The sequence below is a fragment of the Kogia breviceps genome, chromosome 8, assembly GCF_026419965.1.
Source record: "Kogia breviceps isolate mKogBre1 chromosome 8, mKogBre1 haplotype 1, whole genome shotgun sequence".
NCBI lineage: Eukaryota > Metazoa > Chordata > Mammalia > Artiodactyla > Physeteridae > Kogia > Kogia breviceps.
Window position 1 is genome coordinate 10,649,304 of NC_081317.1, and position 27,683 is coordinate 10,676,986.

A 27,683-nucleotide genomic window follows, 5' to 3' on the forward strand; every position below is an offset into this window, starting at 1 on the left:
CTTGCATAATCAGGGAATGGTTGCCAAAGAGGAAAAGACATTTGAGTTGCATCTTGAAGTGACATTTTTCTAGGTAGATTATAGAGAATAAGAGGCAGGCAGTAGAATAACACAGAGTCCTAGAAGTTAGAGATTCTGGGTGGTTGGTTTGTGCAGATAACCAAAAAGCAATCCTGTGGATTAGGGTATAGAGAGAATATATCTGAGAGGCAGAGAAATGAGGGGAGAAATGACAGGAGAGAAACGTACAGGAAAGACAAGTCGTGAAGGTGCTCAAATGCTAATCTAAAAAACTCGGATTTTATTGTGTGAATAGTATTAAGTCACGGGACATTTTTAAGTAGAGCAATTACATGTCAAGTTGCATTTTGGAAAGATCCCTGTGGCTATAAAGTTCAGGATGGATTGCATAGACAAGGCTAGAAGACAGTGGCTGTGTAGGAAGCTGTTCCATAGCCCAGGTAAAAATAAACAAGTCCTGGACAAGGCAGCAGTGACCATGGGAATAGAGAGGGCAGCACAGAGTTAAGAGATGACAGGGAGGTGAAGTCAGTGAGACCTCAGTGAGTGGAAAAGTTGGGGATACTGCCAGGCAGGTGGGCACCAATTCTCTTAGCCAAGATAATGGAGCCTCGGAAGAACAGGTTGAGAGATGAGCTGCTCTGAGTTTGACTTGGGGTCTGTTGAGTCTGAGATGCATGTGGAACTGCCCAGGAGGCCAGAGGAAATGGAAGTACCAGAACCTTTGGAATCAGGTTCATCACTGTGAGGCAGTCCCCAGACTGTGGAGAGTGTGGAGTCTGTAATTGGCCACAGCTCTTCCCTACCTTGCCTACTCCGGCGTTACTCCCACTCCCACAAAATGCCTTTACTTTTTCACAACTGTTGAGTGCAAGCGAGTTCCTGCTGTCATGAAAGACTTTTCCCAGATGATACATGACCACCTCCTCTTCTCTTCTCAAATATTGAATCAAATTTATGGTGCCCATTTTCCTTAATCAGGCTGTTATCAGACAGTGAGCCGGGTGAATTTGATTTAAAGCAGATTGTAGCACCAGCCAGTGACTGCTCCTGGCCCTAATCAAGACTCCTTCACTCTTAGGAGAAGATGCCTTGCACTAGATGGGCTTTAATGGGCACTTCTATCTCGTGAACACTAGCCCCATTTCTGCCAGATCTCTGGAAAGTTGCCTCACAGCTTCCCTGCTAAGACCCTAGCTGTAAGGTTCAGGAAACACAGTCTTTTCTTTTTGCTGTGATAACACGAGTGATGCTGCTGCTGCTGTTAATAACGATAATAGCTAACAATTATAGACTGTTTATTGTGCCAAATTCCATCTTAAGTGCTTTGCAAACATTATTTGTTTAGTCCTCACCACTTCCCTAAGTGACTGTACTAATATTAACCCTGTTCCACACATGAGGAAGGAGCATGAGGTTCAGAGAGGTGAAAACTCAAGGCTATAAAGCTAAAAGAGATGGAGCTGAGATTATCATCTAGATCTGTTGTGCTCTAAAGCCCAGATTCTTTACCATTACTAAATTTTTCAGCCTTCTCAAAAGTTTGACTTTCTGGAATGTGTCCTGGAGCTGCAGTCTTACTTTTCATCTTGGAGTCTATATGTGGGTGCTGAGATGGCAGTTCCTCTAAGGATGTGGCTGATGACTACTTCTGGGAGTAGGTGCATTTAGATGAGTGAAAAAGAGACAACTGAGCCCTTCAGCCCCCTTAATGGGACATAACTTACACAGTGTCAGCTTCAATTGCTGACTGAATGGTCCAGTGGTTTGGGGGATCCTGGCAGGAATGTTTTCCTTGTCCTAACATGCTTGTGTAATGGTAACCTAGAAGAAGAATGGGTGTGTTTGTCCAACTTTCAGGCTTTGAATGTTGATAATTTGTAGACAGGGAATACAGGGGCGTTAGAACTGTGGAGTGGGCAGATGTGGAGGAGGAACGGCTGCAGGAGAAAGCAGGCCCATGGAACAGAGAACAATTTGTTTATCAAGGGGCGGGATGCGGGGTGTGGAGGAAATATTTGCAGTCAGGCTGTGGAGACTGAGTGGGGGCTGCTGGGCTGGCTGCCAGGGGTCCATGCTGGTTGCCTATCCTAGGAAGCTTGGGAAAAGAGGGTATGTGCTCTCCCCAAGAGAGAGGGCAGATCTGGGTCGTATACTCAAGCCAGGCATGTGGGAGTTCCTTTGTGTCCCTCAGGTCAAGACTCAACTGGGAATAGGTTTAGCATTGCTGTCTAGGGGTCTGGCTGGTAGCCACACACCTGCAGGTTCTGCAGAGCCAGAGTGAGCACTTGCGGCAAGAGGTTACTGATGAGGGGAGAGAGTGTTATCTTTACTTGCTGTACTGCTTGGCCACCAGACAGATGCTGACACTGCTGCATCCTCCTTTTTTATGCCCTACCCCATCCCATCTCTTCCCCACCCCTCCAAACAGATACTGATGGGCATTTTCAGTAAACACCTTTTCCCTCTCAGGAACAGAAGTAGCTGACAAAGTACTGTGATGAGGAGTGATCTTCACTCACAGGCACACTGCTTCCTGCAGGTCTCAGCATCATGGAGGCAGCGGAGGGGCAGTTTTATGCACTGCAGCGAGTCCAACACCCACTCTGGGTTGGGCCCTGAGCTGAGTTGCTCTGAGAACACAGACCTCCTGAGGTATCCCCTGTGGTAGCATGTGGTAGCCTTTCCCAGTTGCCAGTTAAGAACAAGACAGGGAATGGACAGTGTAGTGCTGAGAAAGCGACAGACTTGGAATGAGAAAACTTGGGTTTAAACCTTGTCCCCACCACCACTAATTTGTTTTATTCACTTAGAACTTGGGAGAAGGCATCTCTTCTGCTTCCTCTTCCCTAACATGAAGGTGATATTACTTTTCTCACAGATTATCAGGAGGGTAAAATGTAAGAATGCAATAAGGGCACAGTAAATAACCTCTCTGAGCCTGTTTCCACAAGTGAACAAAGAGGATTATAATATCCTTTTTTGTGGATTTATTGGAAGTATCCAATGAAATGATGGATGTAAAATATTTAACAAAGTGCCTGGCAAGTAGCAAACACTCAACAAATGGTAGAATAATAGATATGGTTATTATAGTGGTTATTAAATATAAGTGTGTCTATCAACCAATCTGAGAATGTATTAATAAAATTGTAAAAGCCATTGAGCCAGGAGCAGAGAGAAACATGGTAGTTCAAATTAGCAAACTGGGACCCAGAGGGTCAGGGCTCCAGATTGCAAGTAGCTGCTGCTGTGGCTCCCCCTGGTGCTTGAGAAGTGCAGGTGCTTCTGGCCTCAACAGGAGCCAGGCTTTCCCCAGGAAAGAGAAAATGTCCTGCCTGGCCAGGAAGCCAAACCCTTGCAAGTCAACACAGAAAGCAATAGGACCCAGACAGCAGTAGTACATTCCCAGGAGTTCTGGACCCTACCCAGATAGGGGCTTCTTGCCTAGCATGGGGCTGTAGTACCCTGATCTGAACAAGTCACCAGGAAGCAACTCCAAGGCTAAGCATCTCTCTGTGACTCAGCTACATCAGAGGCCTGTCTGGAACACCTAGAAGAGTGGATGCTGGGCCTGACCCCAGCTTTTATAAACTATTTCCCCACTAAGCCTTTGCCTCCTTGGTTTGGGAGTATCTCCATTTCTGGTCTAAGATATTCCCCACTATGACCCAGAGTATTAGTCCCCCAGCCTAGGGCTCCTTTGCCTAAAACTTGGTGTTTCCCCAGGGAATTAACTCCTAATCCAAAGAAAGCAGCATGGGGGCTTCCCTGGTGGCACAGTGGTTAAGAATCCACCTGCCAATGCAGGGGACATGGGTTCGAGCCCTGGTCTGGGAAGATCATCCCACATGCCACGGAGCAGCTAAGCCCGTGCACCACAGCTACTGAGCCTGCACTCTAGAGCCCGCGGGCCACAACTACTGAGCCCATGTGCCACAACTACTGAAGACCACGCTCCTAGAGCCCCGCTCTGCAACAGGAGAAGCCACCGCAATGAGAAGCCTGTGCGCTGCAACTAGAGAAAGCTCGCGTGCAGCAACAAAGACCCAATGCAGCCAAAAATAAATAAAATTAAAATAAATGTTTTAAAAAAGAACACTCCTGAAAGAAAAAACATTAAAAAAAAAAAAAGTAGCATGGTCAGCATTGAGTCTTCTCTGCTAATGGATGCCACCTCAGATATTGAGAAAATCAAGGCCTTAGGGAGTTAGCCCAGGTTCAAGGTTCTAGCTCTGCTACCAACTAGCTGTGTGCTTGCGGACCAGTCCCTTCTATTCTTTGAACTTCAGTTTCTCATCTGTACAATGGTGATTATAATCTCACCTAGCACATAGGGCTGAGAAAACTAAATGAGATAATGCACATAAAGTGCCCAGCACAGAGACTGGCATGACATAGAGGCTCAATTTATGTTTCCCTCCCTCCCTCTCTAGCTGAAGTCAGGGATGCCAATAAAAATGTTCACTGTGCATAACCTCAGCCATGCTGCAAACAGTGAACTTAAATACAATCAGCAGCTTTTCCTTCATTGTGGCAGTAGCTCACATAGAGTCACCATGGAAGCTGCCATTGTTACTAGAGGCTGCATCGCAACAACAGCAGTATCTTAACGATGTCATACTTCTCTGCATTTACATCCCAAACCCCCGTGACCCTTGTTACCCCAAGAAGGCAAGCATTATTTTACAGAGGAGGTCCTCAAAGCTTAGAGAGGTCAAAGGGCTTTCCCAAGGTCTCATAGCTTGAATGTGATGGAGCTGGATTTGAACTTAGATTTGATTGACCCCCAGTGACCTTGGGAACAGCAGCTTGTATGAGCTGCCTTGGCCTCTAGACAAACCATGGATTCACCTGTCCTTCACAAATGTGTCTGGATTCCGTTTCCCCCAAGCTCAGCCACTTTCCTATCTTAGCTGCCTTAAGGAGCTGTAGGTTACTTCTGTCTCCCTTCCATTACCTCCACTGGTAATCAGAGCCCATTATTAACACCAGTGTCTGTTCCCCAGATTTAGTGATGAAGGGATGGAGGTGATTGAGCGGCTCATCTACCTGTATCACAAGTTTCATCAGCTAAAAGTGAGCAATGAGGAGTATGCTTGCATGAAAGCAATTAACTTCCTAAATCAAGGTGAGTAACTGGGGGTGGGAAGAAAAGACTTTTTTTTGTCAGTGAATGTTTGCCCTTTTGCCTTCATGTTTCACCCCTACCCCCTTTACCCTCAGGACTGTCACACAGAATCTGTCACACCATGTGGGTACCGATCTTGGAAGTCCTGTGCTGCCCTCATCATCATTCTGCCCCACTATAGCGCAGAGCATGGTTTGGATTTTTTTCTTCAAACCTAAATGCCACAGCCTCTATAACTCATAGAGGAAGGAAGAGGATTTGCTTTGTTTAGTCAGTTTTAATGCATTTAAACACAGACGTCAAGGACAGTACATGCGTCATTTAAAATATGCACCAAGTTTACCAGCGACTGAAGAAGAACAGAGTGACTGATGAAACTACTGGAGATAAGGGATCTGTGACAGGCTGACGGCCCCTTCAGGGCAGAGCGGGGGTGCACAGAACTCACACACCCATATCAAGCATGGCTTTAATTCGAAGAGTGGTGGGTGTGATTTACATGGAGTATTACCTGCAGAGCGGTGCTTGGTAGCTGCTGGTAAGCAGAGTATGCAAGGAGAATTTGTGTTTCCTTTCTTCCAGAGTAGCATATGAGTACTCTACTCTCAGAGTGGGGCTGGGCTGTTTTGCTGCCTATGACATTGAAAATGCTGTGTTCCTGTATTCAGTTTCCTAGTCCAGAGACTCTTGATCCCCGTCTCTTTGCCCACTCCTCCCTCAGTACTGACCTCTTCCTCTTGCTTCTGCACCTTTCATGCATTTATCTGGTGTTCTGTGTACCTCCATTAGGCCAGACCCTGTGTTGAGCATTAAAGACATTGAAATAAATTAGATCCCAGGTTCCTGGCCTCAAGAAGTATACATTCTGATGGCACTTGTTACATTGCTTGAGCCTCAGATGGGGGGAGATCAGTAACAACTACTTGGAGGACCAGAGATCTGAGAGCTGGGCCTCAAAGGCTGGGTAAGATTTATGTAGAGAATATTTATATTCGATATGTGAAGAAGGGGGATTGTGTGTGTTTATATGTATGTGAACACACTATATAATAAAATATATATATATACATATATGAGAATGAGAGAGACGTCTACAGGCGTACCTTGGAGATATTGCGGGTTTGGTTCCAGACCAGCACAATAAAGTGAATATTGCAATAGCGCAAGTCACATGAATTTTTTGGTTTCCCAGTGCCTGTGAAAGTTGTGTTTATACTATACTGTGATCTGTTAAGTGTGCAGTAGCATTATGTCTTAAAAAACAGAGTACACACCTCAAAAAAAAGATTGCTATAAAATGCTAACCATCATTGAGCCTTCAGCGAGTTGTAATCTTTTTGCTGGTGACCTCAGTGTTGTCTTTGTTTGAATTTATTTTTTAAATTTATTTTTGGCTGCGTTGGGTCTTCGTTGCTGCATGCGGGCTTTCTTAGTTGCGGCAAGCAGGGGCTACTCTTCGTTGAGGTGCACAGGTTTCTCATTGCGGTGGCGTCTCTTTTTGCGGAACACGGGCTCTAGGCACTTGGGCTTCAGTAGTTGTGGCACGCGACCTCAGTAGTTGTGGCGCATGGGCTCAGTTGCTCTGTGGCATGTGGGATGTTCCCGGACCAGGGTTCGAACCCGTGTCCCCTGCATTGGCAGGTGGATTCTCAACCACTGCGCCACCAGGGAAGCCCTTGCCTCAGTGTTGATGCTGCTGACTGATCAGGGTGGTGGTTGCTGAAGGTTGGGGTGGCTGTGGCAATTTCTTAAAATAAGACCACAGTGACATTTGCCACGTCAATTGACTTTTTCTTTGATGAACGAACTTTCTGTAGCATGCATGCAATGCTGTTTGAACATTTTACCCACAGTAGAACTTCTTCCAAATTTGGAGTCAATTCTCTCAAACCCTGCTGCTGCTTTATCAACTAATTTATGTAATATTCTAAATCCTTTGTTGTTATTTCAGCTGTCTTCACACAGCTTCTTCAGCAGGAGTAGATTCCATCTCAAGGGACCACTTTCTTTGCTCATCCATAAGAAGCAACTCCTCATCTGTTAAAGTTTTATCATGAGATTGCATCAATTCAGTCACATTTTCAGGCTTCACTTCTCATTCTGTCTAGTTCTCTTGTTTCCACCACATCTGCAGTACTTCCTCCACTGAAGTCTTGAACCCCTCAAAGTCATCCATGAGGGTGGGAATCACCTTCTTCCAAAATCCTGTTAATGTTGATATTTTGACCTCTTCCGGTGAATCATGAATGGCATCTAGAATGGTGAATCCTTTCCAGAAGGTTTTCAATTTACTTTGCCCAGATCCTTCAGAAGAATCACTGTCTTTGGGCAGCTATAGCCTTAGGAAATGTATTTCTTAAATAGTAAGACTTGAATGTTGAAATTACTCCTTGATGCATGGGCTGCAGAATGGATGTTGTGTTAGCAGGCATGAAAACAAAATTAAATCTCCATCAGACCTCTTGGATGACCAGGTGCTTTGTCAGTGAGCAGTAATATTTTGAAAGGAATCTTTTTTTCTGAGCAGTAGGTCTGCACAGTGGGCTTGAAATATTTAGTAAACTGGGTTGTGAACAGAAGTGCTGTCATCTAGGCTTTGTTGTTCCATTTATAGAACACAAGCAGAGTAGATTTAGCGTAATTCTTAAGGGCCCTAGGATTTTCAGAGTAGTAAATGAGCATTGGCTTCAATTTAAAGTCATCAGCTGCATTAGCCCCTAACAAGAGAGTCAGCCTGTCCTTTGAAGCTTTGAAGCCAGACATTGACTTCTCTCTAGCTATGAAGTCCTAGATAGTGTCTTCTCCCAATATAGGGCTGTTTTGTCTGCATTGAAAATATGTTGTTTAGTGTAGCCATCTTCTTTAATTATCTTAGCTAGATCTCTAGATAACTTGCTGCAGCTTCAGTATTAGCACTTGCTGCTTTACCTCGCACTTTAATGGAGATAGCATCTTTCCTTGAATCTCGTGAACCAACCTTTGCTAGCTTCAGACTTTTCTTCTGCAGCTTCCTCACCTCTCTCAGCCTTTATAGAATTGAAGAGAGTTAGGACCTCGCTCTGGATTAGGCTTCGGTTAAAAGGAATGTTGTGGCTGGTTTGATCTTCTATACAGACCACTCAAACTTTCTCCATATCGGCAATAAGGCTGTTTTGGTTTCTTATCATTTGTGTGTTCACTAGAGTAGTGCTCTTAGTTTCCTTCAAGAACTTGCCCTTTGCATTCGCAACTTTGCTAACTCACAAGAGGCCTAGCTTTCAGCCTGTCTCGGCTTTTGACATTCCTTCTTCACTGAGCTTAATTATTTCTAGCTTTTGATTTAAAATGAGAGATATGTGACTTTTCCTTTCACTTCAACACTTACAGGCGATTGTACGATTATTAATTGGCCTAATTACAATATTGTTGTGTCTCAGGCAATAGGGAGGCCCGAGGAGAGGGAGAGAGACAGTGGAACAGCCAGTTAACGGAACAGTCAGAACGCACAACATTTATCAATTAAGTTTACCGTCTCATACGGTCGTGGTTTGTGGCACCCCAAAACAGTTACAATAGTAACATCAAAGATCACTGATCACAGATCCTCATAACAAATCTAATAATAATGAAAAAGCTTGAAATATTGCAAGAATTACCAAAATGTGACAAAGAGACATGAAATGAGCAAATGCCATTGGAAAAAATGACACCAATAGACTTGCTTGGTGCAGAGTTGCCACACACCTTCAATTTGTAAAAAATGCAATATCTGTGAAGTGCAATAAAGCAAAGCACAATAAAACAAGGTATGCTTATATACAGAAAAAAACTGGAGTGACCCAGTAGAATACCAGTGGCCCAGGTAGAATAGTATGAGTAGAAGCACGTAGGAGACCATGTGTAATTATATGTAGAAGCGTGAAGACTTCTGAATGGTTCCAGCAAAGAGCAAATTTAAAGATACTGTGAAGGATAAATTGGGAAAGGTAGATTGTTCAGTTAGTTGTTCAACATCCACTGGTGCCCATTTTGTGCCAAGCCCTATGCTTGGAAGCTGGGTACAGAGTTGAGAAAGATAAGCCTAGCCCTCAGGGTGCTCAGTCTAGTGATTATCCTTGATAATTTTTTCCTTTATCTTATTTCTCTTCCCTTACCCAGAGCTTTTGTTCCTCCATGTCAGAAAGAGAGAAGATCCCCTGTTGAGACAATGTTTAATAACTTTTCATTGAAAGATACACATATTCAAGGAGCCAGTGTTTCTTCCACATTATAAAGCCCCTCCCATTTCCTGTGGTTTTTTCACAGATATCAGGGGCCTGACCAGTGCCTCACAGCTGGAACAATTGAACAAACGATATTGGTACATTTGCCAGGATTTCACTGAGTATAAGTATACACATCAGCCAAACCGTTTTCCTGACCTCATGATGTGCTTACCTGAGATTCGCTATATTGCAGGTAACATTCTGGGTCCTGGGCTTCCAACCCTTCCTTGCTTTTCTTAACTTGTGAAGGGAATGGGGAAAGCAGTGTTTTCAGGATGCTGATGCCAGGCCTATCACCAGCTGAATAAAAGAGGTACTACCCCTGCCCTCAGAAAAGTTGTATTATAATGAGAAGTTTGTTTTTTTCTTTGTAGGGAAGAGAATCTGACATTTCCTAAGCTCCTGTGATGTGCAGGGTCCTTTGTGACCTGATATCATTTAATCTCAATTTCTGCAGGACTGGTGGTTGGTGATATTATGGCCATTCTATGGATGGGGAAAGAAGCTCAGAGTTTCTCAAATTAATGTCATTTCCTGAATTATATACTTTAAAAGGGTGGATTTTATGGCATGTGAACTAACTATATCTCAATTTTTTAATTGATTTTATTTCATAAAATTGCCTATAGGTTTTTGAGGATCTTTCATTAAAAGTGATATCTTTAAAGTAATTCTCAAAAATTCTGTGTTCACAAAGGAATTTTTGTTTTAGTTGTTTTGTGGTCTTGACCCCTTTCTGAGCTTCTTGACATTTAAATAGGTCCATTTCAACATGAAGTCCTGGCTTTTGTTGTTGCATTACTTCATTGGGTAAAGATTCTTGTTTATAGTTATCTAGCACATACTGAGGGGCAACTCAGAAATGTGACCGCTGGGCTGAGATTGTTCCTGTAAAATTCATCAGTACAATTTTGAAGGAAAAAAATTTTCAGTCTGATAAATCAAATTTTACTTTTTGGGCCACAAAATAGTCTAGGAGATGTGAACTGGACTTAAATAAACTATTGGAATTTTAGGAGTGTTTTGATAGTGTATGTCTCAGCATTTTTAAAACTATGTTCTACCAAACAAGATATTAATCAGGTGCTCTGAAATACAGGTCAATAATTATACCCCACTCTCCCCCACAGAGCTGGGTTGTCAACACTGACAGCCCTTGGAATCACCTGGGAAGCTTTTAAAAAATATCCATTCTTGCGTTGCACTTCTAAAGATTTTGATTTAATTGATCTGGAGTGGAGCCTGGTCATCAGTATTTGAGAAAAAAAAATTGCCAGGTGACTGGAGGGTTTCGTATGGGAGAAGAACTATAGCCTCATATTTACAAAATATATTAGCATACCGAGTGCTCTTAGAAGTCCTCCAATTTAAAAAAAACCTGTTTAAACCCTGAATTTCTCAATTTATTTGCCCCTGTAAACCCCACCTCCTTTTTCCTTGTTACGTTTTATTAACCCATTATACTATTCTGAAGAGCAGTACTTTATAGAATACTGTTAAAGAATCTACTAGGAAATGAAATAGGATATAAGTTTCTCATGTTATTTTCGCTCTAAGAGGACATCTAGGAATACCTTTCAGTTTCAGATTCCTCATCTGTAAAATGGGGATAAAAAGTAAAATCTGGTCATACAGAAATATTGTGAGAATTAAATGAGATAATGTATTTAAACACCTAGCATAGAGTTCAGTATTCTTTGGATAGTAGCAACAATTAGAGCTTGCACCATTACTGGACTCCCTAGGGCACCAAAATAGGTCTGGGTTAATAGGATGTTAGCCCAGTCTGTTTTACCTTTGTAATACTCTTGGCACTTTCCTCGCCCCAGTCACTAGAAAAGGCAGTGTTCTTTCACCAGCCCAAGAGGAGGCAAACATGCCCTTCTACTAGTGGCCACGGCTAACTCTTCTTTGTCTGCCTTTTCCCAGGAAAGATGGTGAATGTACCCCTGGAGCAGCTGCCCCTCCTCTTTAAGGTGGTGCTGCATTCCTGCAAGACAAGTGTGGGCAAGGAGTGACCTGTCCCCAGCACCCCTCCTCAGGCCAATGGCAAGGCCTGGGGTGGGCAGGACAGGCTCCGGAAGAAAGAGCCAGAGAGACCAAGATGGAGGCTGTGGAGCAGCCTTGCCAGTTGCCTCCATAGCAAAAGAGTTTTTGTTTGTTTGTCTTGTTTTTTTAACCTCATTTTTCTATATATTTATTTCACGACAGAGTTGAATGTATGGCCTTCAACATGATGCACATGCTTTTGTGTGAATGCAGCCGATGCATTTCCTTGCAGTTTACAGAATGTGAAGATGTTTAATGTTACAGTGTTGTCATTGTTTAGAGATAGTTCTTTTGTATTTTGAGGGAGAGGGTGGGATGGGGCTGAGATGACTATTTCCATAATATTGACAAAGATGACTACCTCAGTGGAAAGGGAGGGGTGTGACCAACCCTACTTTTTCCACATGTTCTCAGCAGATTCATACATTTTTGTCTGTCAGAGAGCAAACTGCCTTTTTCTAGCTCCAGAATTACCAGGTAAGAGAGCACACCATAAAAGGGAAAGTGGTATTAGGAGGTTTACTAAGCAAAGTGGGTGAGACATTGGGAACAGGACAAGAGATGAGGATTTAGCTATCTCTTTTCTTTGGAAAACATGAAAGCTGAGAGTTGGACACAGTGACCAAATCTAAGTTAGTTGTCCTCCCTCCAGACGAGTCCTCAGAAAGAAGGGTTTCTTTTCTCACACCACACTGTGGCGCCTCCCCTCCCCACCATCCATACGACCACTACTAATTTCTGCCACTGTCACCTTTTCACTTAGGCAAAGCCCTAGCAGTAAGCTAATCCTTGGGATTTGCCTACCATCTCCCTTGGGGCTCACAGCTACCTAGTTTCCTTTCTTTCCTTAGACGCATTGCCTCTCCCTTATAAACTTGACTTCCTATTGGCCCTTTGAAAAAAACAGGTGAGTTCAGAATGTCATGTCCAGAGTCCTGACGCCCACTACTGATTTACTGTCCTTTCACCTTCAGAGAGTAGTGGGACAAAGACCAGACTGCTAATAGCATAAACACTCCTCTTTTGGAGTTCCCTGTTTCTCTCCCCACCCCATCCCATTCCACCTCCAGATCTGAATCTGAAACTGCAGTCTCCTTTCCAAACAGCTGGGAGGATCATTCACCCGTCTGCTGACCAGAATTTTTGCCCCTACATTCTACTCCACGCTCTCCTAATCTCTCCCAAAATGAAACCAGGTTTCTTCAGAATAGTAAAGCCCAAGACCCAGAGTGGCCCAGCTGCCCCTTACTCTATCAGTGGCCTGGCTGACCAGGGTCTGGAGGGCTAGTGTCCAAAGCTCCTGGAAGGGAAGGGGGGCTTTAAACTACCTCATGTTCCTAAAGGCCTGGCTGCCCCCTCTGCAGGTATGGCCTGGACCCCTTGTTCTTTCACTACCTGCCCCACCTAGTCCTGGGAAATGTTCCTTACCCTCTTGGCTTTGGCCAGCAGTCACACAAGGTCTGTCATGGAACTCTTTCAGGTGCTTTTCCCTTCTCTGCCTTACTACAACAGTTGTCCCTGCCTAAACCCACGTACCTCCCACAGCCAATGCAGCAGACAGGCCAGTTAGCTGGGTACATCCCTGGCTAGGCTTGAGGGGCCTGCGGGACCTCCTTTTGCCTCTTTAGTCAAAGGCTGTTTGCTCTCTTCCCAGCTCAGCCTAGCACACTTACTCAGAGGGCCACCACATTGTGCGCATATCGGGTAGTCCGTGTCAGATTGTCATTTTTTCTTTCCGGTGAAATGTTACGGGTACCAGCAGAGTGATGACTTTGTCCCTTGATGGATCAAAAACTCAGAGCATTACTTCCCAATGCCGTTTCCCCATTTGCTCTGAGAAAGGAAAAAAAAAAAGAGACGTGGTCCTCAGGAAAAGCGCCAACCAGAATGTTTTTCACATGTCAATGGGAAGATTTGTGTGTGTGTATTTGTTTATTTCTAAATTCACAATAGTTTTGTTTTTCTGCTCTTTTATTTAACCAACTAGATCACACTCTTTGGCTACAGGTCAGACTCCGAGCCGCTTTCCTCAAGGTAGGGGAGGATACACATATCAGAGACCCACCCCTTCTCCAGGACGGCTCTTATGTACTGCATCTTTCTTTGCTAGACCTACTCCATCGGCCAAATTATTATTATTTTTTGAAATTGCTTTTCTCTTAAATTAAGCATTTTACTGGTTGGGTTGGGTATCAGAGGGAACTGCTCTCCATGAGGCAGCAACATGTCTCTTTAATAATGCAGCATTAAACAGAGCAAGTTGTTAATTTGTGGAGTGGGGGAAAGGTTCTGCAAGTTGCCATTGTACAAATCCATTTTTACAAATGTTTGCAGCAGATTCCACAAGAACAAAGAGCCCATTCATTGCTGAGAGCCCTGCAGAATCTCTGAGCCAAGTGGCCTTGTGTTCCAAGCCGGAGCCTGACCTGTGGACCACCTTTAATGTCTTCTGCACCCAGTCCTTTTATGACGTGGGCTTTTTTTAAACAGGGTAAAGTGACTGTGTTGCGTCGCAAACTCAGGTATTATGAGAGGAAGGTAGGAGTGTAGCTAGCAGTGTGGAGACATTAGGTCAGCCACTAGATGTATTTGTGAATTCAGTTTGAAGGACACAGAGAAAGGTTGGAGGGGGAGGTTTGATGTGTTTATTTTTTGCCTTTCTTCCCATGATGTTTGGTTAACAGGTAGCCTTTTTGCTAGTGGAAAAGAAAAAAGTTGTGCATGTTGTCTGTAATTCCCCTCCCTTCTGTCCTCTCTCTGATCCCCTGCCACAAGCAGCACTCACTTTGAGTGAGAATTTTTCCACCATAAAAATATGACCCTGAAGGCTGTGTGGTAAAGGAGAATCCCACCTCATTGCACTGCGTTGATACGTACAAGCTATTCCCTTCCTTTCCCTTTGAATGTTTTCTTGACCCAAGACGGAAGTTTGGAATCTTGGAACTTCACCTACAACCCATGCTCTATGGCTCCTTTGTAGACTTTTGGAGTCTTTCACAAGGCTTGGTGGTCTTAACTTCAGTCCGGAGAAACTCCCCAGAACCTGTCTCAAAGCACTCCATCTGGCTCAGAGGATACCCAGCCCCCCAGCCAGGCCTGATCCGTAAGTGAGGCAGGCAAACCTCCAGGGGCAGAAAGCAGCAGGCATGAACCTCTGTCCTGTTCCCCAGATCCAGAGGAGGAGGGATAGAGGGAACTGAGGGGTCTCCATGGCATCATGACAGTCACCCTCTCCACAGCACCGTGCCTCTCACCTGCCACCCCTTGTCAGGGAAGAGAGTCCTGCCGTGGCCAGTGTGTCACCAGGTCCTTAAAGCCCTGGGCTCTCTGAGCTAGCTGCCTTGCTCTGCTGCCCATATCCTACCTTTGTTTGTGTGTTCTCAATTTACTGGGGAATGGGGCAGACGGAAACAGATAGACAAACCCAGTATGGGCAACATCTAGGCCATGTCCAAGGTTGGCCAAAGTAAAGGGACTCTGGCCTCCCAGCAGGGCAGGAAGTTGAGCAGTGGTTCCAAGACTTTAGCTCTGGGCCCCTGGTCTATGTCTTTTTTTCCTTGTTGCTTTTTAAAATTTTGCAATTGTTTTAAGAAATCCAGTCTTTTAGACCAGCCCTTTTATTAAACTTTAAATTTTTCTTTGATTTTTTTAAAGTAAAAAAAAAAAAAAGAAAAAAAGAAAAAGAAACTAAACAAAAAACCCACCACTCTTACTTTCCCCAGCTTGATCCATGAGAGTCCCCCTTGCACTCCCCTCTGCCTTTGCAGTTGATCATTCCTCCCTTTTCCCTCAGCTTGAAGCATCTATGTCCAGTGTCTGTGAAATGATGTTTTATCTGTGTCTCAGGATAAGAAACGGCAATCATTCCACCAGGTGCTGGAAACTGGTTAGCCTTGAGGCAAGGGTTTCTAGGACCACAGCTCAGGGATGTGTATTTAATTACAGGGTCCCCAGAAACCCCTCTCCTGGCTACCACAAGCAACAGCTTCTTTTCTGGGCTTGGGAGCCAGACCTGGACTGTTTCCTCAGAGGCAGGGCCCCCAGAAAAGATGCTGGGGCTTCCACTTTGGCCAGAGCTGGGCTCCCTTGAGACTTGAAGAATTCTGGCTGTCCTGCAACATGAGCCACAGTGACCCTGCCTCTACCGGCTCACAAGATGCCTGGTCCCTCTACCTAATCCAGTCCCCATCTGGCCTCCCTTCTCTGGGCCTGCGGCCCTCAATGGGCCACAGCCTGCTCAGGAATCAGTTGCAGGCTCAAAGGGAAGCTGTGAATCCGGCCAGAGCTTGCTTCGAGCCCAAGAAAAAAGTTGTCTTAATGGTGGAGGCTAGTCTTCCAAATCCGAGAGCCAGCCCTGCCAGCCAAAGGATCATTTTTGCCCTTTGGTTACCATTGTTTTCTTTCTCTGAAATGTCTTATAATAGGTGATGATGTTGTTGACTCAAATTTCCATGAAAAAGAAAAAAAAAAAAAAAAACTACCTCTTGAGTGACATCCTGGTCTATTCCTCTGAGGAATCTTGTGGGAAAAGAATACTGTAGCTCCTGCTCTGTTTACATGTTTCTGTTGGGAAAGAAACCCCGCCTGCCCTGGGGTGTTGGTGTTTTTGTCTATGTTGCCATCCCAGACCTGCGATAGGGGCTTGTGGCTGTGTTGTAATGTCTGGGCCATGTCTGGGAAGTCCTTCCCACCTGCCCAGCCAGGGACTAGCCACCCCCTTGAAGAGGCTTCCATTTCCTTCCTATGATCCAAGGCACAGGGAGCCCACCTCCCGTGACACCACCTTCAGGAGCTCTGGTGGCATGTGCATCCATGAGCCTACCCCTGGGCTACCTACCCGAGGCCCACCTCTACCCACAGTCCTGTATAGGAGTCGAGTAAACAGGATGTCTTTGAGCCCTTGTCCCCAAAGGGCCGGCCAAGGGCTGCCCGCCAACCTGGCTCCATCAATCCTGCATGACCAAGTGATAGTTGGCGGGCTCTGCTACCCAGGCCCTCTGCTACCTCCCACCCTGCCATCTGGCAAGGGATGGGCCCTTTTCTGTGAATTGACTACCTGTGGAAATGTGACCAATTAGTGTGAAATGCATGTTTAGCAAATGTTAGGTACTGTATTTGAACCAATAAATGTGAATCCTTCTGCACATGGCATCTGTTTGTGAAGCATATCTGGGGTTCTGAGGAGGGACGATGGGTTGTCCTTAGGAGCTGGGTGTGCCTTCAGACCAATTGCTTCTGCTTGTAGCTGATACTCGCCCACTTCCTATTGCTGAGAGAGTCTGGCAGAGAGATATCTCTCAGAACTGTTTGAATCAGTGAGCCAATACTGACTGAAGTGCCTGCTCTGTGTGCCAGGCAGTGTGTTGGGACTTTTCACAAACCTGAACCTTCTTGAACTTCAAGAATTATTACCTCTATTTTGTAAATGAAGAAACTAAGATTAAATGAGGGTAAGGGACTAACCAGCCAGAAAGTGGCACAACTAGAGGAATTGAGGCTAGCAGGAGAGGCAAACTCAGACCTTTGCAGTACAGTGGGATCAGGATTGTAATTAAGGATGTATGTGGGGATGTGTATGGACGTTTATGTCACTGTGGTCCAACCAATTAATGCCTGCCTTTCCAGAAAATAGACGAGTTTTCTAGAGCTGAGAAAATGGAGTCTCTGAGAGGTCATGGGACTCAGGAAGAGCTTCACAGATGATGTTGAAGGTAGACCTTGAAGAAAGTAACCAGACAGAAAGAGGAGGATAGACCAAGTCAGAGGGGTCAACAACATGTTTGAAGGCCCAGCTGTGAATCAGAAACATGGAATATTCAGACATAACAGGGTTCTGCCATGGCAGGAATGGTGGCAGATGGGAGGTTTTTGCAAGAGGAGGCTGGAGAAGCACCTGGAGCCTTGAATGCCACATTCAGGAGTTAGAGGAAGGAAAACCATTTGCTAAATCTCAGGAAAGAGCTAAATCTCAGTGACAACAGTGTGCTCATGGGTGGCCTGCCTGTATGTCACTATGGTCCAACCAGTTAATACCTGTTTTTCCAGAAAATAGATGAGGTTTTCTAGAGCTGAGAAAATGGAAGCTCTGAGAGGTCAAGGGATATGCCCAAAGTCACACAGGAAGTGGCAGAGTCCTGACTTGAACCTAGATCTGCCCAACTGTCCTGTAATCCTGCTGTTCCTAAGATCAGAGAAGTGGCAGAGTTTGGGTTGAGGGTTAGTTGAAGACAGATAGGAAAGATGAAAACTCAGTTTGGGAAGATAAAGGCTGAGGAGTCTGATCAAGTTCTGTTAAATCCCATTTGTGAAATGAGGGGAAGCCCAGCTGCCTTCCCATACCTCAGCCTCCTCCAGCACAAGGGACCAGAGATCCCTTGAGGTTTGAAAGAGATGGTTTTAGAATAAAGGAAATGCTGCAGAACTAATTAGTAGATTCTTTTTTGCCCCACAAGATGGAACAGATAAGACACAGAGGTGCAAAGAACATATTTGCTAAAAGCCTAGTAGTGAGCGCCAGGCTCTAGGATTGGTGTTTTACATGCCTTGGCTCCTATAATCCTCCTAACAATTTTGCAAGGTATAGGTCTCAGCCCCGCTTTACTCATAAGCAAATTGAGGCTCGAGGAAGTTAAGCCGTTTGCCTAAAATGACACACAAGTAAGTGACAGAATTGGCTTATGAATCCAGGTCTATCTGATACCAAAGTTACAACAGGCTTCCTCCCTCCTGGGCCTTAGCAAACTCAAATAGTGCTGAATATGAATGTCTGGAGTTTGTAACAAAGCTCAGGAATGGCCTTTGGTTGAACTTTTTGCTATTAACAAAACAAAACTCTATTAAACTAATAAAGGATTAATTTCTATAAGAGGTGAATGAACAGACCCAAATTGATCTGAAAAGCAGTGCTGTCCCAAATATATGTAGAATGCTACAGACACCAAATTGTGGTTTCTCAGAATGTAGAGAACCCACAGGTGTCTCCACGGAAAGAGAAGTAGGAGTTCTACTGCCGAAAATCTGGGAAATACTGCACTCACTTTACCTTCCTCTTATTGGTTCCCAACCTTCACTGGCATATTAAAGACTTTGAGAAGTCCTACCTAAAGAAAACTTTAATTTTGTTTAGCTCAGGGTCTACCAGAAGTATTTGACCATGGACCATTCTTTCCTCCTGTTAAAACTGTTGGGACAGTGTTCCATGTAATAAAATTTAGGACACTGCTCTAAATTTATAAATTGCTACTTAACTAGTGCTGAACTTTTGGTTTCTTTGAGTGCCAGGCAATAACCTGGAAGTAAAGAATAATAAAGTAATTAACATATATAGAGCAAGGCTAAGTGCTGTGCTAATCATTTTATGTGCATTTGATTACTGATTCCTCAACCCTATGAAGCTGATGCTATAATGATCCCATTTTACAGATAAGAAAACAAAGGCCCAGAAAAGTTAAGTAATGTGCCTAAGTTTACATAACTTGTACGTAACCTCAGGAATGAATAAAACCAGCACTGATTGAGTGTCTTCTACTAGGATCTACAGAGACCCTTATTCTTATGCAAACCCTCTGAGGTAAGGTCATCTCTATTTAACTGAGGAGGAAACGGCATGCTGGCAGATCTGGGTTGTCAGAATCTGAAGCCAGAAACCCCCAGAAATGGTGGGCAGGGGAGAGTGTTAGGATGAGGTTGGATGTGGATACATGGAGCTCTCTCGGGGATCATTTTCCTCAGGCAGATTGTGTGACAGCATACACATCAACCAGGGGTCTCACCACCTGAGTTCAAATTCCAGCTCTTTCCTTTTCCAGTCGTATGTGGCTTTGGCCCAGATAGATACCTCTGATCCTCTCTGTCCCTGTCAGATAAATGGAGTTGACAGTGCTTGTACCTTGGAGGTTTAAGGAGGATTCACTATAGATGGTTCAAAGTAGGGGCTCAATGAAGTCAATCCATAAAAGGAAGCTGTGTGAGGAGAGCTGTAACCCCTCATACTCCAATAGCAGAAACCCAGAAAAGCCAGAAACCCCCTCTTTGACTTGGCCTGGCTGCCCACCCAGGTTTTAGGTCCACAGTGGTAATCAGCCTCTCTCAGATCCTGTGGCAAAAGTGCCCAACTGTCAGACCCAGGGCTCTTGGAGTCCTGTTCCCTTGGCAACAAGTCTCACCATGGAGACCACAGCCCCATCCTTGCCCTCCCTGCAAGCTCCCTCTCCACAGACCTTCCCTATTCAACACCTAGTCCTAGGAGCAGTGTAGGAACTAAGGAAAGCTTCAAGGAGGCCCTTCCTCAGGCTGAGGACTTTGAGGCACAGCCAGGAAGAGAGGCAAAGGGAACTCCCATTTTTTTGTGTCTACTGTATGCTTAGCAAGGTTCTGAGGGGTCTGTATATGTGGCCTCATTTAGGTTGAAAGGCAGACACTCACCCTATTTTATGTAAGTGGAAACAGGCTCAAGGAGACAAGATGGACCAGCTCAAAGTCTCACAGCTGGTCAGTCTTCGATCGAGACTTGAATCCAGGGTTTCTGAACCAGGAACCCCTGCTTTCTCTGCAACTCCCCCTGACACACACACACAGAGTCAAGACAGCCTCCAGGAACCCCTGCTTTCTCTGCAACTCCCCCTGCCACACACACACACGCACACACACACACACACACAGTCAAGACAGCCTCCAGGAACCCCTGCTTTCTCTGCAACTCCCCCTGCCACACACACACACACACACACACACACACAGAGTCAAGACAGCCTTCAGTCGGGAGGGTTAGGTAGGTGGGTGAATCCCCTCTGCTCTGGGCCTCTGCTGGGAGCAGGAGCAGCAGTCCTTTGTGTTCTGGGCTGGCCTCTGGTAGCAACAGCAGTGGGGGAACTGCACTATTTTAAGCCAGGGCCGGCAGGCCCCATGTGGGCACGGGGAGGGTGGCCTCGGGCCCTTGGCCAGCTTCCCGGAAGTCACCATGGCCTCCCTCCTCTGCCCTGAGCAGCTTTCTGAGGCAGTCACTTCCCTACAAACAGGAAGGAGGCTCTCAGGCCGAGACCTCCAGCCCCAGCTTCCTCCTCTTACACCCCCCCCACCCACCACAGTCTTCGCTAATACATGGGGGAGCCCACCAGCTCCAGGCGCTGATCAGTGTCCATTATGTGGGCTGTCTCTTAGCAGGCGGGTGGGAGGGGGTCTGGACTTCTGCTGCTTGGGCTGTCCCGGTTCACCCATTACGAGTCTAAGGCCTTCACTTGCCCAGGATCCTTGCCCACAGCCTGATTTCTCCTATACATTCCCATTGAGGCTGGCCACTCTGAGCCAGAAAGAAGAGCAGAGGTATCCCCAGACTTGGTCCCACTCAAGGACCTTAGGGAGAGACAAACTGGGACGTTCCCAGAGAAAGACGGGGGCAAAAACTGATAGACACAGATTGACTGTGGCAGAGACAAGCAGAGAGAGAGAGACAGCTGCAAAGGGCTGGGGCCAAGAGGTCAGTGGGGTGTCTCTGAGTGGTTGCTCCTGACCACCTCCAAGTACAGGCTCTGTCTCAGGGCTGTGGGGGCCCACCGGCTGCATGGCTGAAGAGGAATGTGGGGAGCAAGGCTGGGTCACCCCTTGAGGGCCAAGCGTGTGCACTGTAAGATAAACTACCCCAGGAAGGGGGCCCCAGCTGTGGCTGCATGCTCCAGGAGCGTGGCGGAGAGGCCCGGGCCCAAGGCTGGAACCCCAGCCCTGCCAGACACCCATCTCCTGCATCTCCTCCTGAGGGTCTCCACCAGGCCTCACAGTCTAGAATGTCTCAGGACCCTCAGCCTAGCCCTTGAGGGCATGCAGATTGCCATTCATAGAAGAGCGGAGCGCCCTGGGAACACCGCCAGCCACAGAGTCTCACTTGTCCAGCTCTGGCTGCAGCGCTGGCTCAGGTGAGGGGGCTGGGTGGGGGGATGGTCTCTAAGCTGACCATGCAGAGCAGGCTTCCAGCACAGGGGTGCTTTCATGGAGCAGCTCAGCAGGACTGTGATTTGTCCCCATGTGGCTTTGCATACTCGTGCACGTGTGTGAGCCTATGTGCGCATGTCCATGTGCTTACATTTCCACATGTTGCCAGGAGCCCCACTCTGCCTTCACAAATCCTTGCTCTCAGACTAGAAAAGTAGCCCCCAGAGGCACCTGGTCTCTCCCACCCTCACCAGGTGGTCCAGCCCCGAGAGCCATGAGGCAGAGGGAGAAGAGCAAGCAGGTCTTTTGCTGTCCCCCGGCCCCCCTCCCCACACTGCAGCTGAGGCTCCCGCTGGCCACGGCCTTGACCCGGCACTATGGACTTCTCTGACATTGGCATCGGATCTGAACATCTGGCAGCAGGCTGATAAGGGGTGCAGCGGAAACGGCCTCTGCTGCTGCCAGCAGCCCCACCCCCTCCACTGCCCTGCAAGGGGTCTTCACATCTACACTCTCTCTCTTTCCAGCTCAGGGCCCCTGCCTCTCTCTTTTCTCACTCTTTGCTTCAGCCAATTTCTCTCTCTCTCTCTCTCTCTCTCTCTCTCTCTCCCATTTCTTGTCTCATTCCTTCTCGACCCCCCCATTCCTCTCTTCTCTGTCTCTCTGGCCATCTCTGCATCTGTTATGCTGTCAATGGGTCTCCCTTTTCTGTCTCATTTTCTGCCTCATTCTTTCCATGGCTTCTCTCTTTTTCTGTCTTTCTACACTGTACCCCAACCCCAGCCTGATAGTTCTTTCTCTTCTCCATTTCAGTTTCTGGGTCTCTGGTTTGTTTGTTCCTTGTTCCACCTCCAGGAAATAGGCCTGGCACTTTGGGAAAGTCCCCACTTAGAAGAGAGATCCTGGGCTTTGTTTGCCCAGGGAGGGAGGGAGGAGGGAGCCTGGTTCAGGACTACACCCCTTCTCCTTCCCCTCTGGGTGGGTCTCATGGTCTGGGACCACCTGGGCTGGAGCTGGAAGGAAAGAACAAATAGGCCACCCAGGGGCCCCAGCAGAGTAGAGAGGACTCTGTGTCTAAAAGCCCAGGTTCTGGACTCCCACTGCCTAGATTTGAAGGCTGATTCCATCACACCCTTGTTCTGTGACTTTCGGAAGATGCCTCATCTCTCTGAGCCTGAGTTTCCTTATCTCTCAAATATTGTTCATGGAAGGTGAGGAGAAAATACTACCTACCTCCCAGGATGGTAGAGAGGTGACTGACCACAGGTGTGGAAAGGTTAATAGGGAACCAAGCAAATAGGAGGCACTTTTGCGTTAGGGCCTTGCACTCCCAGCATGCCTCATCCAGTAAGGGTGAGGGCAGAGGGGGCGGCACAGAGGAAGAGGATGTCAGTAGACATCCAGGGTGACTGGGGTGAGGAAAATCCAGCCCGAGTGGTGGAAAGTAACAGCTGACTGCATATAGAGAAGGCGGCAGGACAGGAGAACAGGCAGCAGAACTCTACACCCACAGGCAGCATGTGGGTACAGCGTCAAGCAGTCATTCAACAGACACTCGCTGATGCTCAGTCTGTGCTGGTTGCTGTGGACTCAGAAATAAATCAGCCCTGAGCCTTTCCTTGAGGGTTCCCCAGGCTGGGGTGAGTCATTCTATCACAGAAGGGCAAACAGTGTTCAGGATGATGTTGCAATCTCAGACTCAACACAGAAAGGGCCCCTAAGGACAGACCTGCCAGTCCTTTGGTTGGTTGGTTTGTGTTTTGCCAACATTTACTGAGCACATACAACATGTCAGGCAGCCACTGAGTATGTTACATGTGTTGTCTCATTTTTCCCTCATTTTATGGAGAGGATGTGAGACCCAGGGAGAGGAAGTGACTGGTCCCAGGTCACACAGCTAGAACACAGAAGAATTGGGATTTAATATAGAGTCTCTGCCACTAGCGCCTCAGCAATTCTTCTCTAGACTCAAGGCCTTATGAGGAGACTGGCAAAGCCAGGCTGGTTCTTTCCATGGTGCTGTGATGTTGAAAGACCCTGTTTGTCCTATTTAAGAAGGTGGGGAAATCATCTTTGCACCTCTTCTTATGGGATACTTTGTCAAATAGTTTTAGAATGACTCAATATATCCATGATTTGTAAAAATTAAAAAAAAAATTTTAACTTCATCCCCAAAACTTCACAAAGTATCCGATCAAAAGAGGTGCAAACAGCCATGATTGCTTGTTGTTCAGTTTTCTTACACAGATATGATATATTGGTGATATAGGGTATTTGCTGGAATACTTCTTTTTTAAATGCACAGGATGAGTGGTATTAATCTAGAAACAAAATCATTATATTAAAATGGAGAGACTAGTTATGTTCAGTCATATGTGAGAGAAGTGTATCCTGTAAGAACTTCTGTGGGTAAAAAAGACATAATTATGAGGTCATGCACAGTGGGGAATAAGTTGCAAACTATGTCATAGGTAGAATTAGAATATATTGAATCAGTAGAATCAGTCAGTTATGATTGTCAGAAAACATATTGTCTTGTGTGTATTTTCACAATAAAAACAGTCTTACCTATCGTGTTAATCATTTTACAATATATGTAAATCAAATCATCATGCTACATGCCTTAAACTTATACAGTGACGTATGTTAATTATTTCTCAATAAAACTGGGAAAAAATGTTTTAAGTGGCACAATGAGGAAGACACATTAAGGTTTTAAATATAGTTGGCTTTAGTTATACAGAAAAATCCCTCTCATCCCAAGCCAGATAAGTGAGGTGTTCTGTGTGATTTGCCTATTTCCTCAAATGAAGGGAGTTGTGTGTGGATTCTCCCATGGTCCCTCTGTGCCCCTCCCCACCACCTAGGACAAGAGGCTGGGAGGTAAATCCTCTGAGGACAGAGACTTCTTTCCTTTTCTTCCCTTTCCTCCAGTGCCTGGACCAGTGTCTGGCACCTAGTGTGCCCTCAGTGACTGTGAGATGAATGAAGGAATGCACAAAAGAATGAGTCATGCATGGGCGGGGTGCAGAGCGGAGCAATTGGGCCCTCCGAGACCAGGACGTATGTGGGCCTGGAGATTGGATAGGGACACCCTCAGCTGCATGGGGAGGCCTGGCCTTCTAGAAAAAACCCCCTTCCCTCTGCCCTGCCCTAAATTTCCTGGTCTAGATACCCACTTGGCCTACGCTGGGGCCACTGTAACCAACCACCTGGCTCTGGAGGCAGTCTAAGCCCAGCCTCAACTTTCCCAGCTGCATCAGCAGCCCTCGGTGGATGGTGACGTTCAGAGAAGCCAACGTGGAATGCACACATGGGGAGGTGTTTATTCAGCTCACCTGCTTGCCTTCTGTCCCCCTCTTCCTTTCTTCACCTTCTGGAAGAGTAAAAAGACCAGGCCAAAGCAGCAGGGCCACCTGGTCAGTTCATCCATGCCCCTGCCTCCACGCCAGCCCGACCTGACTCCACTCCATGTCTGGGACAGGCCGGACCCCGCTCGCTGGGCCAGGCTCCAGGGAGGTAGCCATTCAAAGGGAGAGAGGCCGGGCTGCAGGCTGGGTGGGGGAGCTGCCCATAAATCAGGCCCCACTCCCACCCAGTCGCTAACAAGCGGGGCTGCCTACCCGCCTACGTGGGGTCCCTGCCTCTGGGCTGCCACAGCAGCCTGGAACAGCCAGCTGGCCAAGGCCTCCTTGAGTGCCTTGGCCTCCGCCCCCATCCGCAGCCCCGAGATAGATAGGGGTATTTTTTTTTTCTTTTAGGAGAAGAAAAAAAATAGACCTAAATGAAGAGAAACACCAACAAAGAAGGAGAGAGGCCTGGAGAGTCACGTGGGGGCAGAGACCAATTGGGCCTCCGGTGGCCCCCCCACCCAGGGCGGGGAGGAGGAGGAGGACGGACGGACAGGGCCAGCCTACTGTCCGCCCGCCGCCCGCCGTGGCGTGAAGGAGCTCCCGTGTGCCCACGGTCGCCACTGCCCCACCTGGGCCGCTGGAGCTTCCGCTAGGACCCCTGTGCCCAGTGTCCACCCTCATCCAGCGTGAGAGCTCGCCTTCCGCTCCGTAAGTGAGGGCCTGGGCCCAGGCCTCTAATGGTCAGCCTCCCTCCTCAGTGCCTCCCTGCGGCCTGCGCCGGCCACTGCCTGCTGCTGAGTGACTGGTGCCCGCTACTCTGGGCAGGGAAGGGGCCAGGGATCTCCCCAGACCTGCCCTCCCACCATGCTTCCGCCTCTTTTCCCCTGGGTGGCCGATGGGAGGAGCTAGGCCTATGGGGACAGGCCCTACAGGGGTCTGTGAGTGTCCTGCTGTCTGTGGGTGCCTGGGTGTCCACAGGACTGTGTTGGCCCAAGCCTCGTAGTCTGTGAGTATGTCTGTGGTCTCTGGGTCCGTCTTTGGGTCTCTGGGTCTCCCTGAGAGTCTGTGCTGTCTCCATGGATGTCTCTGAGTCTCTGTGCAGATTAATGCATCTGTGTCCAGTATCCATCTGTCAGTCCTAGTTCTGTGGCTGGGCCAGGTCTGTGTTTGCTTCCCTGGGTAGGTGGGTGAGGGGCTGTGATTCCCCACATGTTGAGCTGGAATCTGAGGCGTGGGTGCAATGAAGCCTGAAGGGTCAACGCAAGGGCTCCCAACCAGTGATAGTGGAACCTCTGGGAGAGGGGATCCATGTGGAGGGGGCAGAGGAGAACAGTCTCAGAGCCCAGCCGCCAGCCCCCCTGGGTCCCCAGCCCAGACTTGTGCTTACACTGCCTGGGTCTTCCTCAACAATGTCCAGGAGACCCCCGTGGGCTCCACCCTAGAGAAGCTGACTGGGGATTCCCCAGCCCAGCCCTCCTCCTCCTCCTCCTCCTCCTCCTCCTCCTCCTCCTCCTCCTCCTCAGTCCCCTTCACTGTGCTGCAGAGGTGGTGCTGCTCCTGTTTTCCACTTTCTGAGGGCCCTTCCCTGACGGTTCAGAGGCAGTAGCGCCCGCCCGCCAGCTCCTGCAGATACTCTTGTTTCTCAGGGTCTTGGGATGGGGGAGTGGGGGGAGTCTGCAATAACTCTCTTTCCTCCCTCCTCACCGAGATTGTTTCATGAACTCTCACGGAAACCACAGAACCCCTTCTGTAGGGCCGATCTTTTCCATTTTATATACGGAGAAGCTGAGGCTTAGAGAAGCGAAGTGACCTGCCGGGGCTTTTGCATCGCAAGTCGGCCGCAGATTCTGTCCTTCATTCCGCTGAGTGAGCGAGATGGGACGTGGTCTGCGCGGGGTCTTGGGGTCTCGGCTCGCAGGACCAAGGCGCCAGCTCCAACCAAAGCCAGAGGCCTCGGGGTAGAGGCCCAGACGAAGCTGACCGCACCCAAGGGTCCGAGCCTTCAGCCTTCAGATCTGAGCCTTTCGGTCGCTGCGTCGCTGCGAATGCATAATTGTGGTATTTCCCGGCTTGAAGATCACGGCTTTTTGGCTTTGCTGTTCTCAACACTCTCTCGGACCCTAGGCGCCCCGAGGGGGCATGGGCAGGAGCAGGATGCAAGCAGGCGCCTTCCCCTCTCGGGTCTCAGTTTTTTCATTTGAAAAATGAGAGTGACCGAGTAGACGTCCCCAGCCCAGAGCAATGGCTCAGCCCATCCCGGCTCGACCCGAGGACCCCTTTGTCCCGGGGCTGCGGGGCACTCTCTCTTGCCCTGCCCCCAGCCCAGGTGAGAGCGCAGAACGGGAGGGGAGAGGGATTTCTCCGGTCCCTGGGCTCTGTTCTCCCAGCTCCCGTGCCTTCTGTGGCTGGCTTCGGGTCCTCACCAGACTTCGGAAAATTCGCAGGGTGGGATTAGGACGACTCCCATTTCCAGCCAAGCAAACTGAAGCTCAAGGAGGAGAAAGAGCTTGTCCCAGGTCTCCCAACTGGACGCTCTCCATGATGCCGTAGTGACAGGCATGTGCTTTGCCAACACCACTTCGGTTCATCCGCACGACCACCCTTAAGGAAGTCCAGTCATCATTCCCACTTTACAGATGAGGAAACTGAGGACCACAGAGGGGAGGAGATTTGCTTAAAACTCCAATGAGGAAATGTGCCTGGGCCGGGGGAGAACCCAGTTTCTACCCTTGAACCCATACCTTGGCCACGGCCCGCCATGTTCGCCCTACCTACTTCTACGCTGCCAAACGGCCAGCGCCCCCAGCGTGGCCCTCGCCAAGACTAAGCTGGATGTGCAGATAGGGACTCGCCTCCTTTCACCGCAGGCGGGTGGCTCGAGGCTCCCAGGCGCCTAGCACCTGCTCGGATTCCGGGGTGCCCGGGCTCTGGGAGCCGGAATGGGGATGTGGGGAGAGGGTG

General features: G+C 47.7%; 1 protein-coding gene across 2 annotated transcripts in view; it reads left to right on the forward strand.

The window, feature by feature from the left end:
- The window catches only part of NR6A1 (nuclear receptor subfamily 6 group A member 1), a 210,284-nt gene extending 193,724 nt beyond the window's left edge, over positions 1-16,560 (forward strand). For both annotated transcript variants that reach the window (XM_059073100.2, XM_059073101.2), the window contains exons 8-10: positions 5,031-5,152; positions 9,437-9,589; positions 11,326-16,560. In XM_059073100.2, coding sequence (XP_058929083.1) covers positions 5,031-5,152; positions 9,437-9,589; positions 11,326-11,414 — 364 coding nt within the window. In that variant the 3' untranslated portion in view covers positions 11,415-16,560. The remainder of the gene's footprint in view (positions 1-5,030; positions 5,153-9,436; positions 9,590-11,325) is intronic.
- The last annotated feature ends 11,123 nt before the right edge of the window (positions 16,561-27,683 follow it).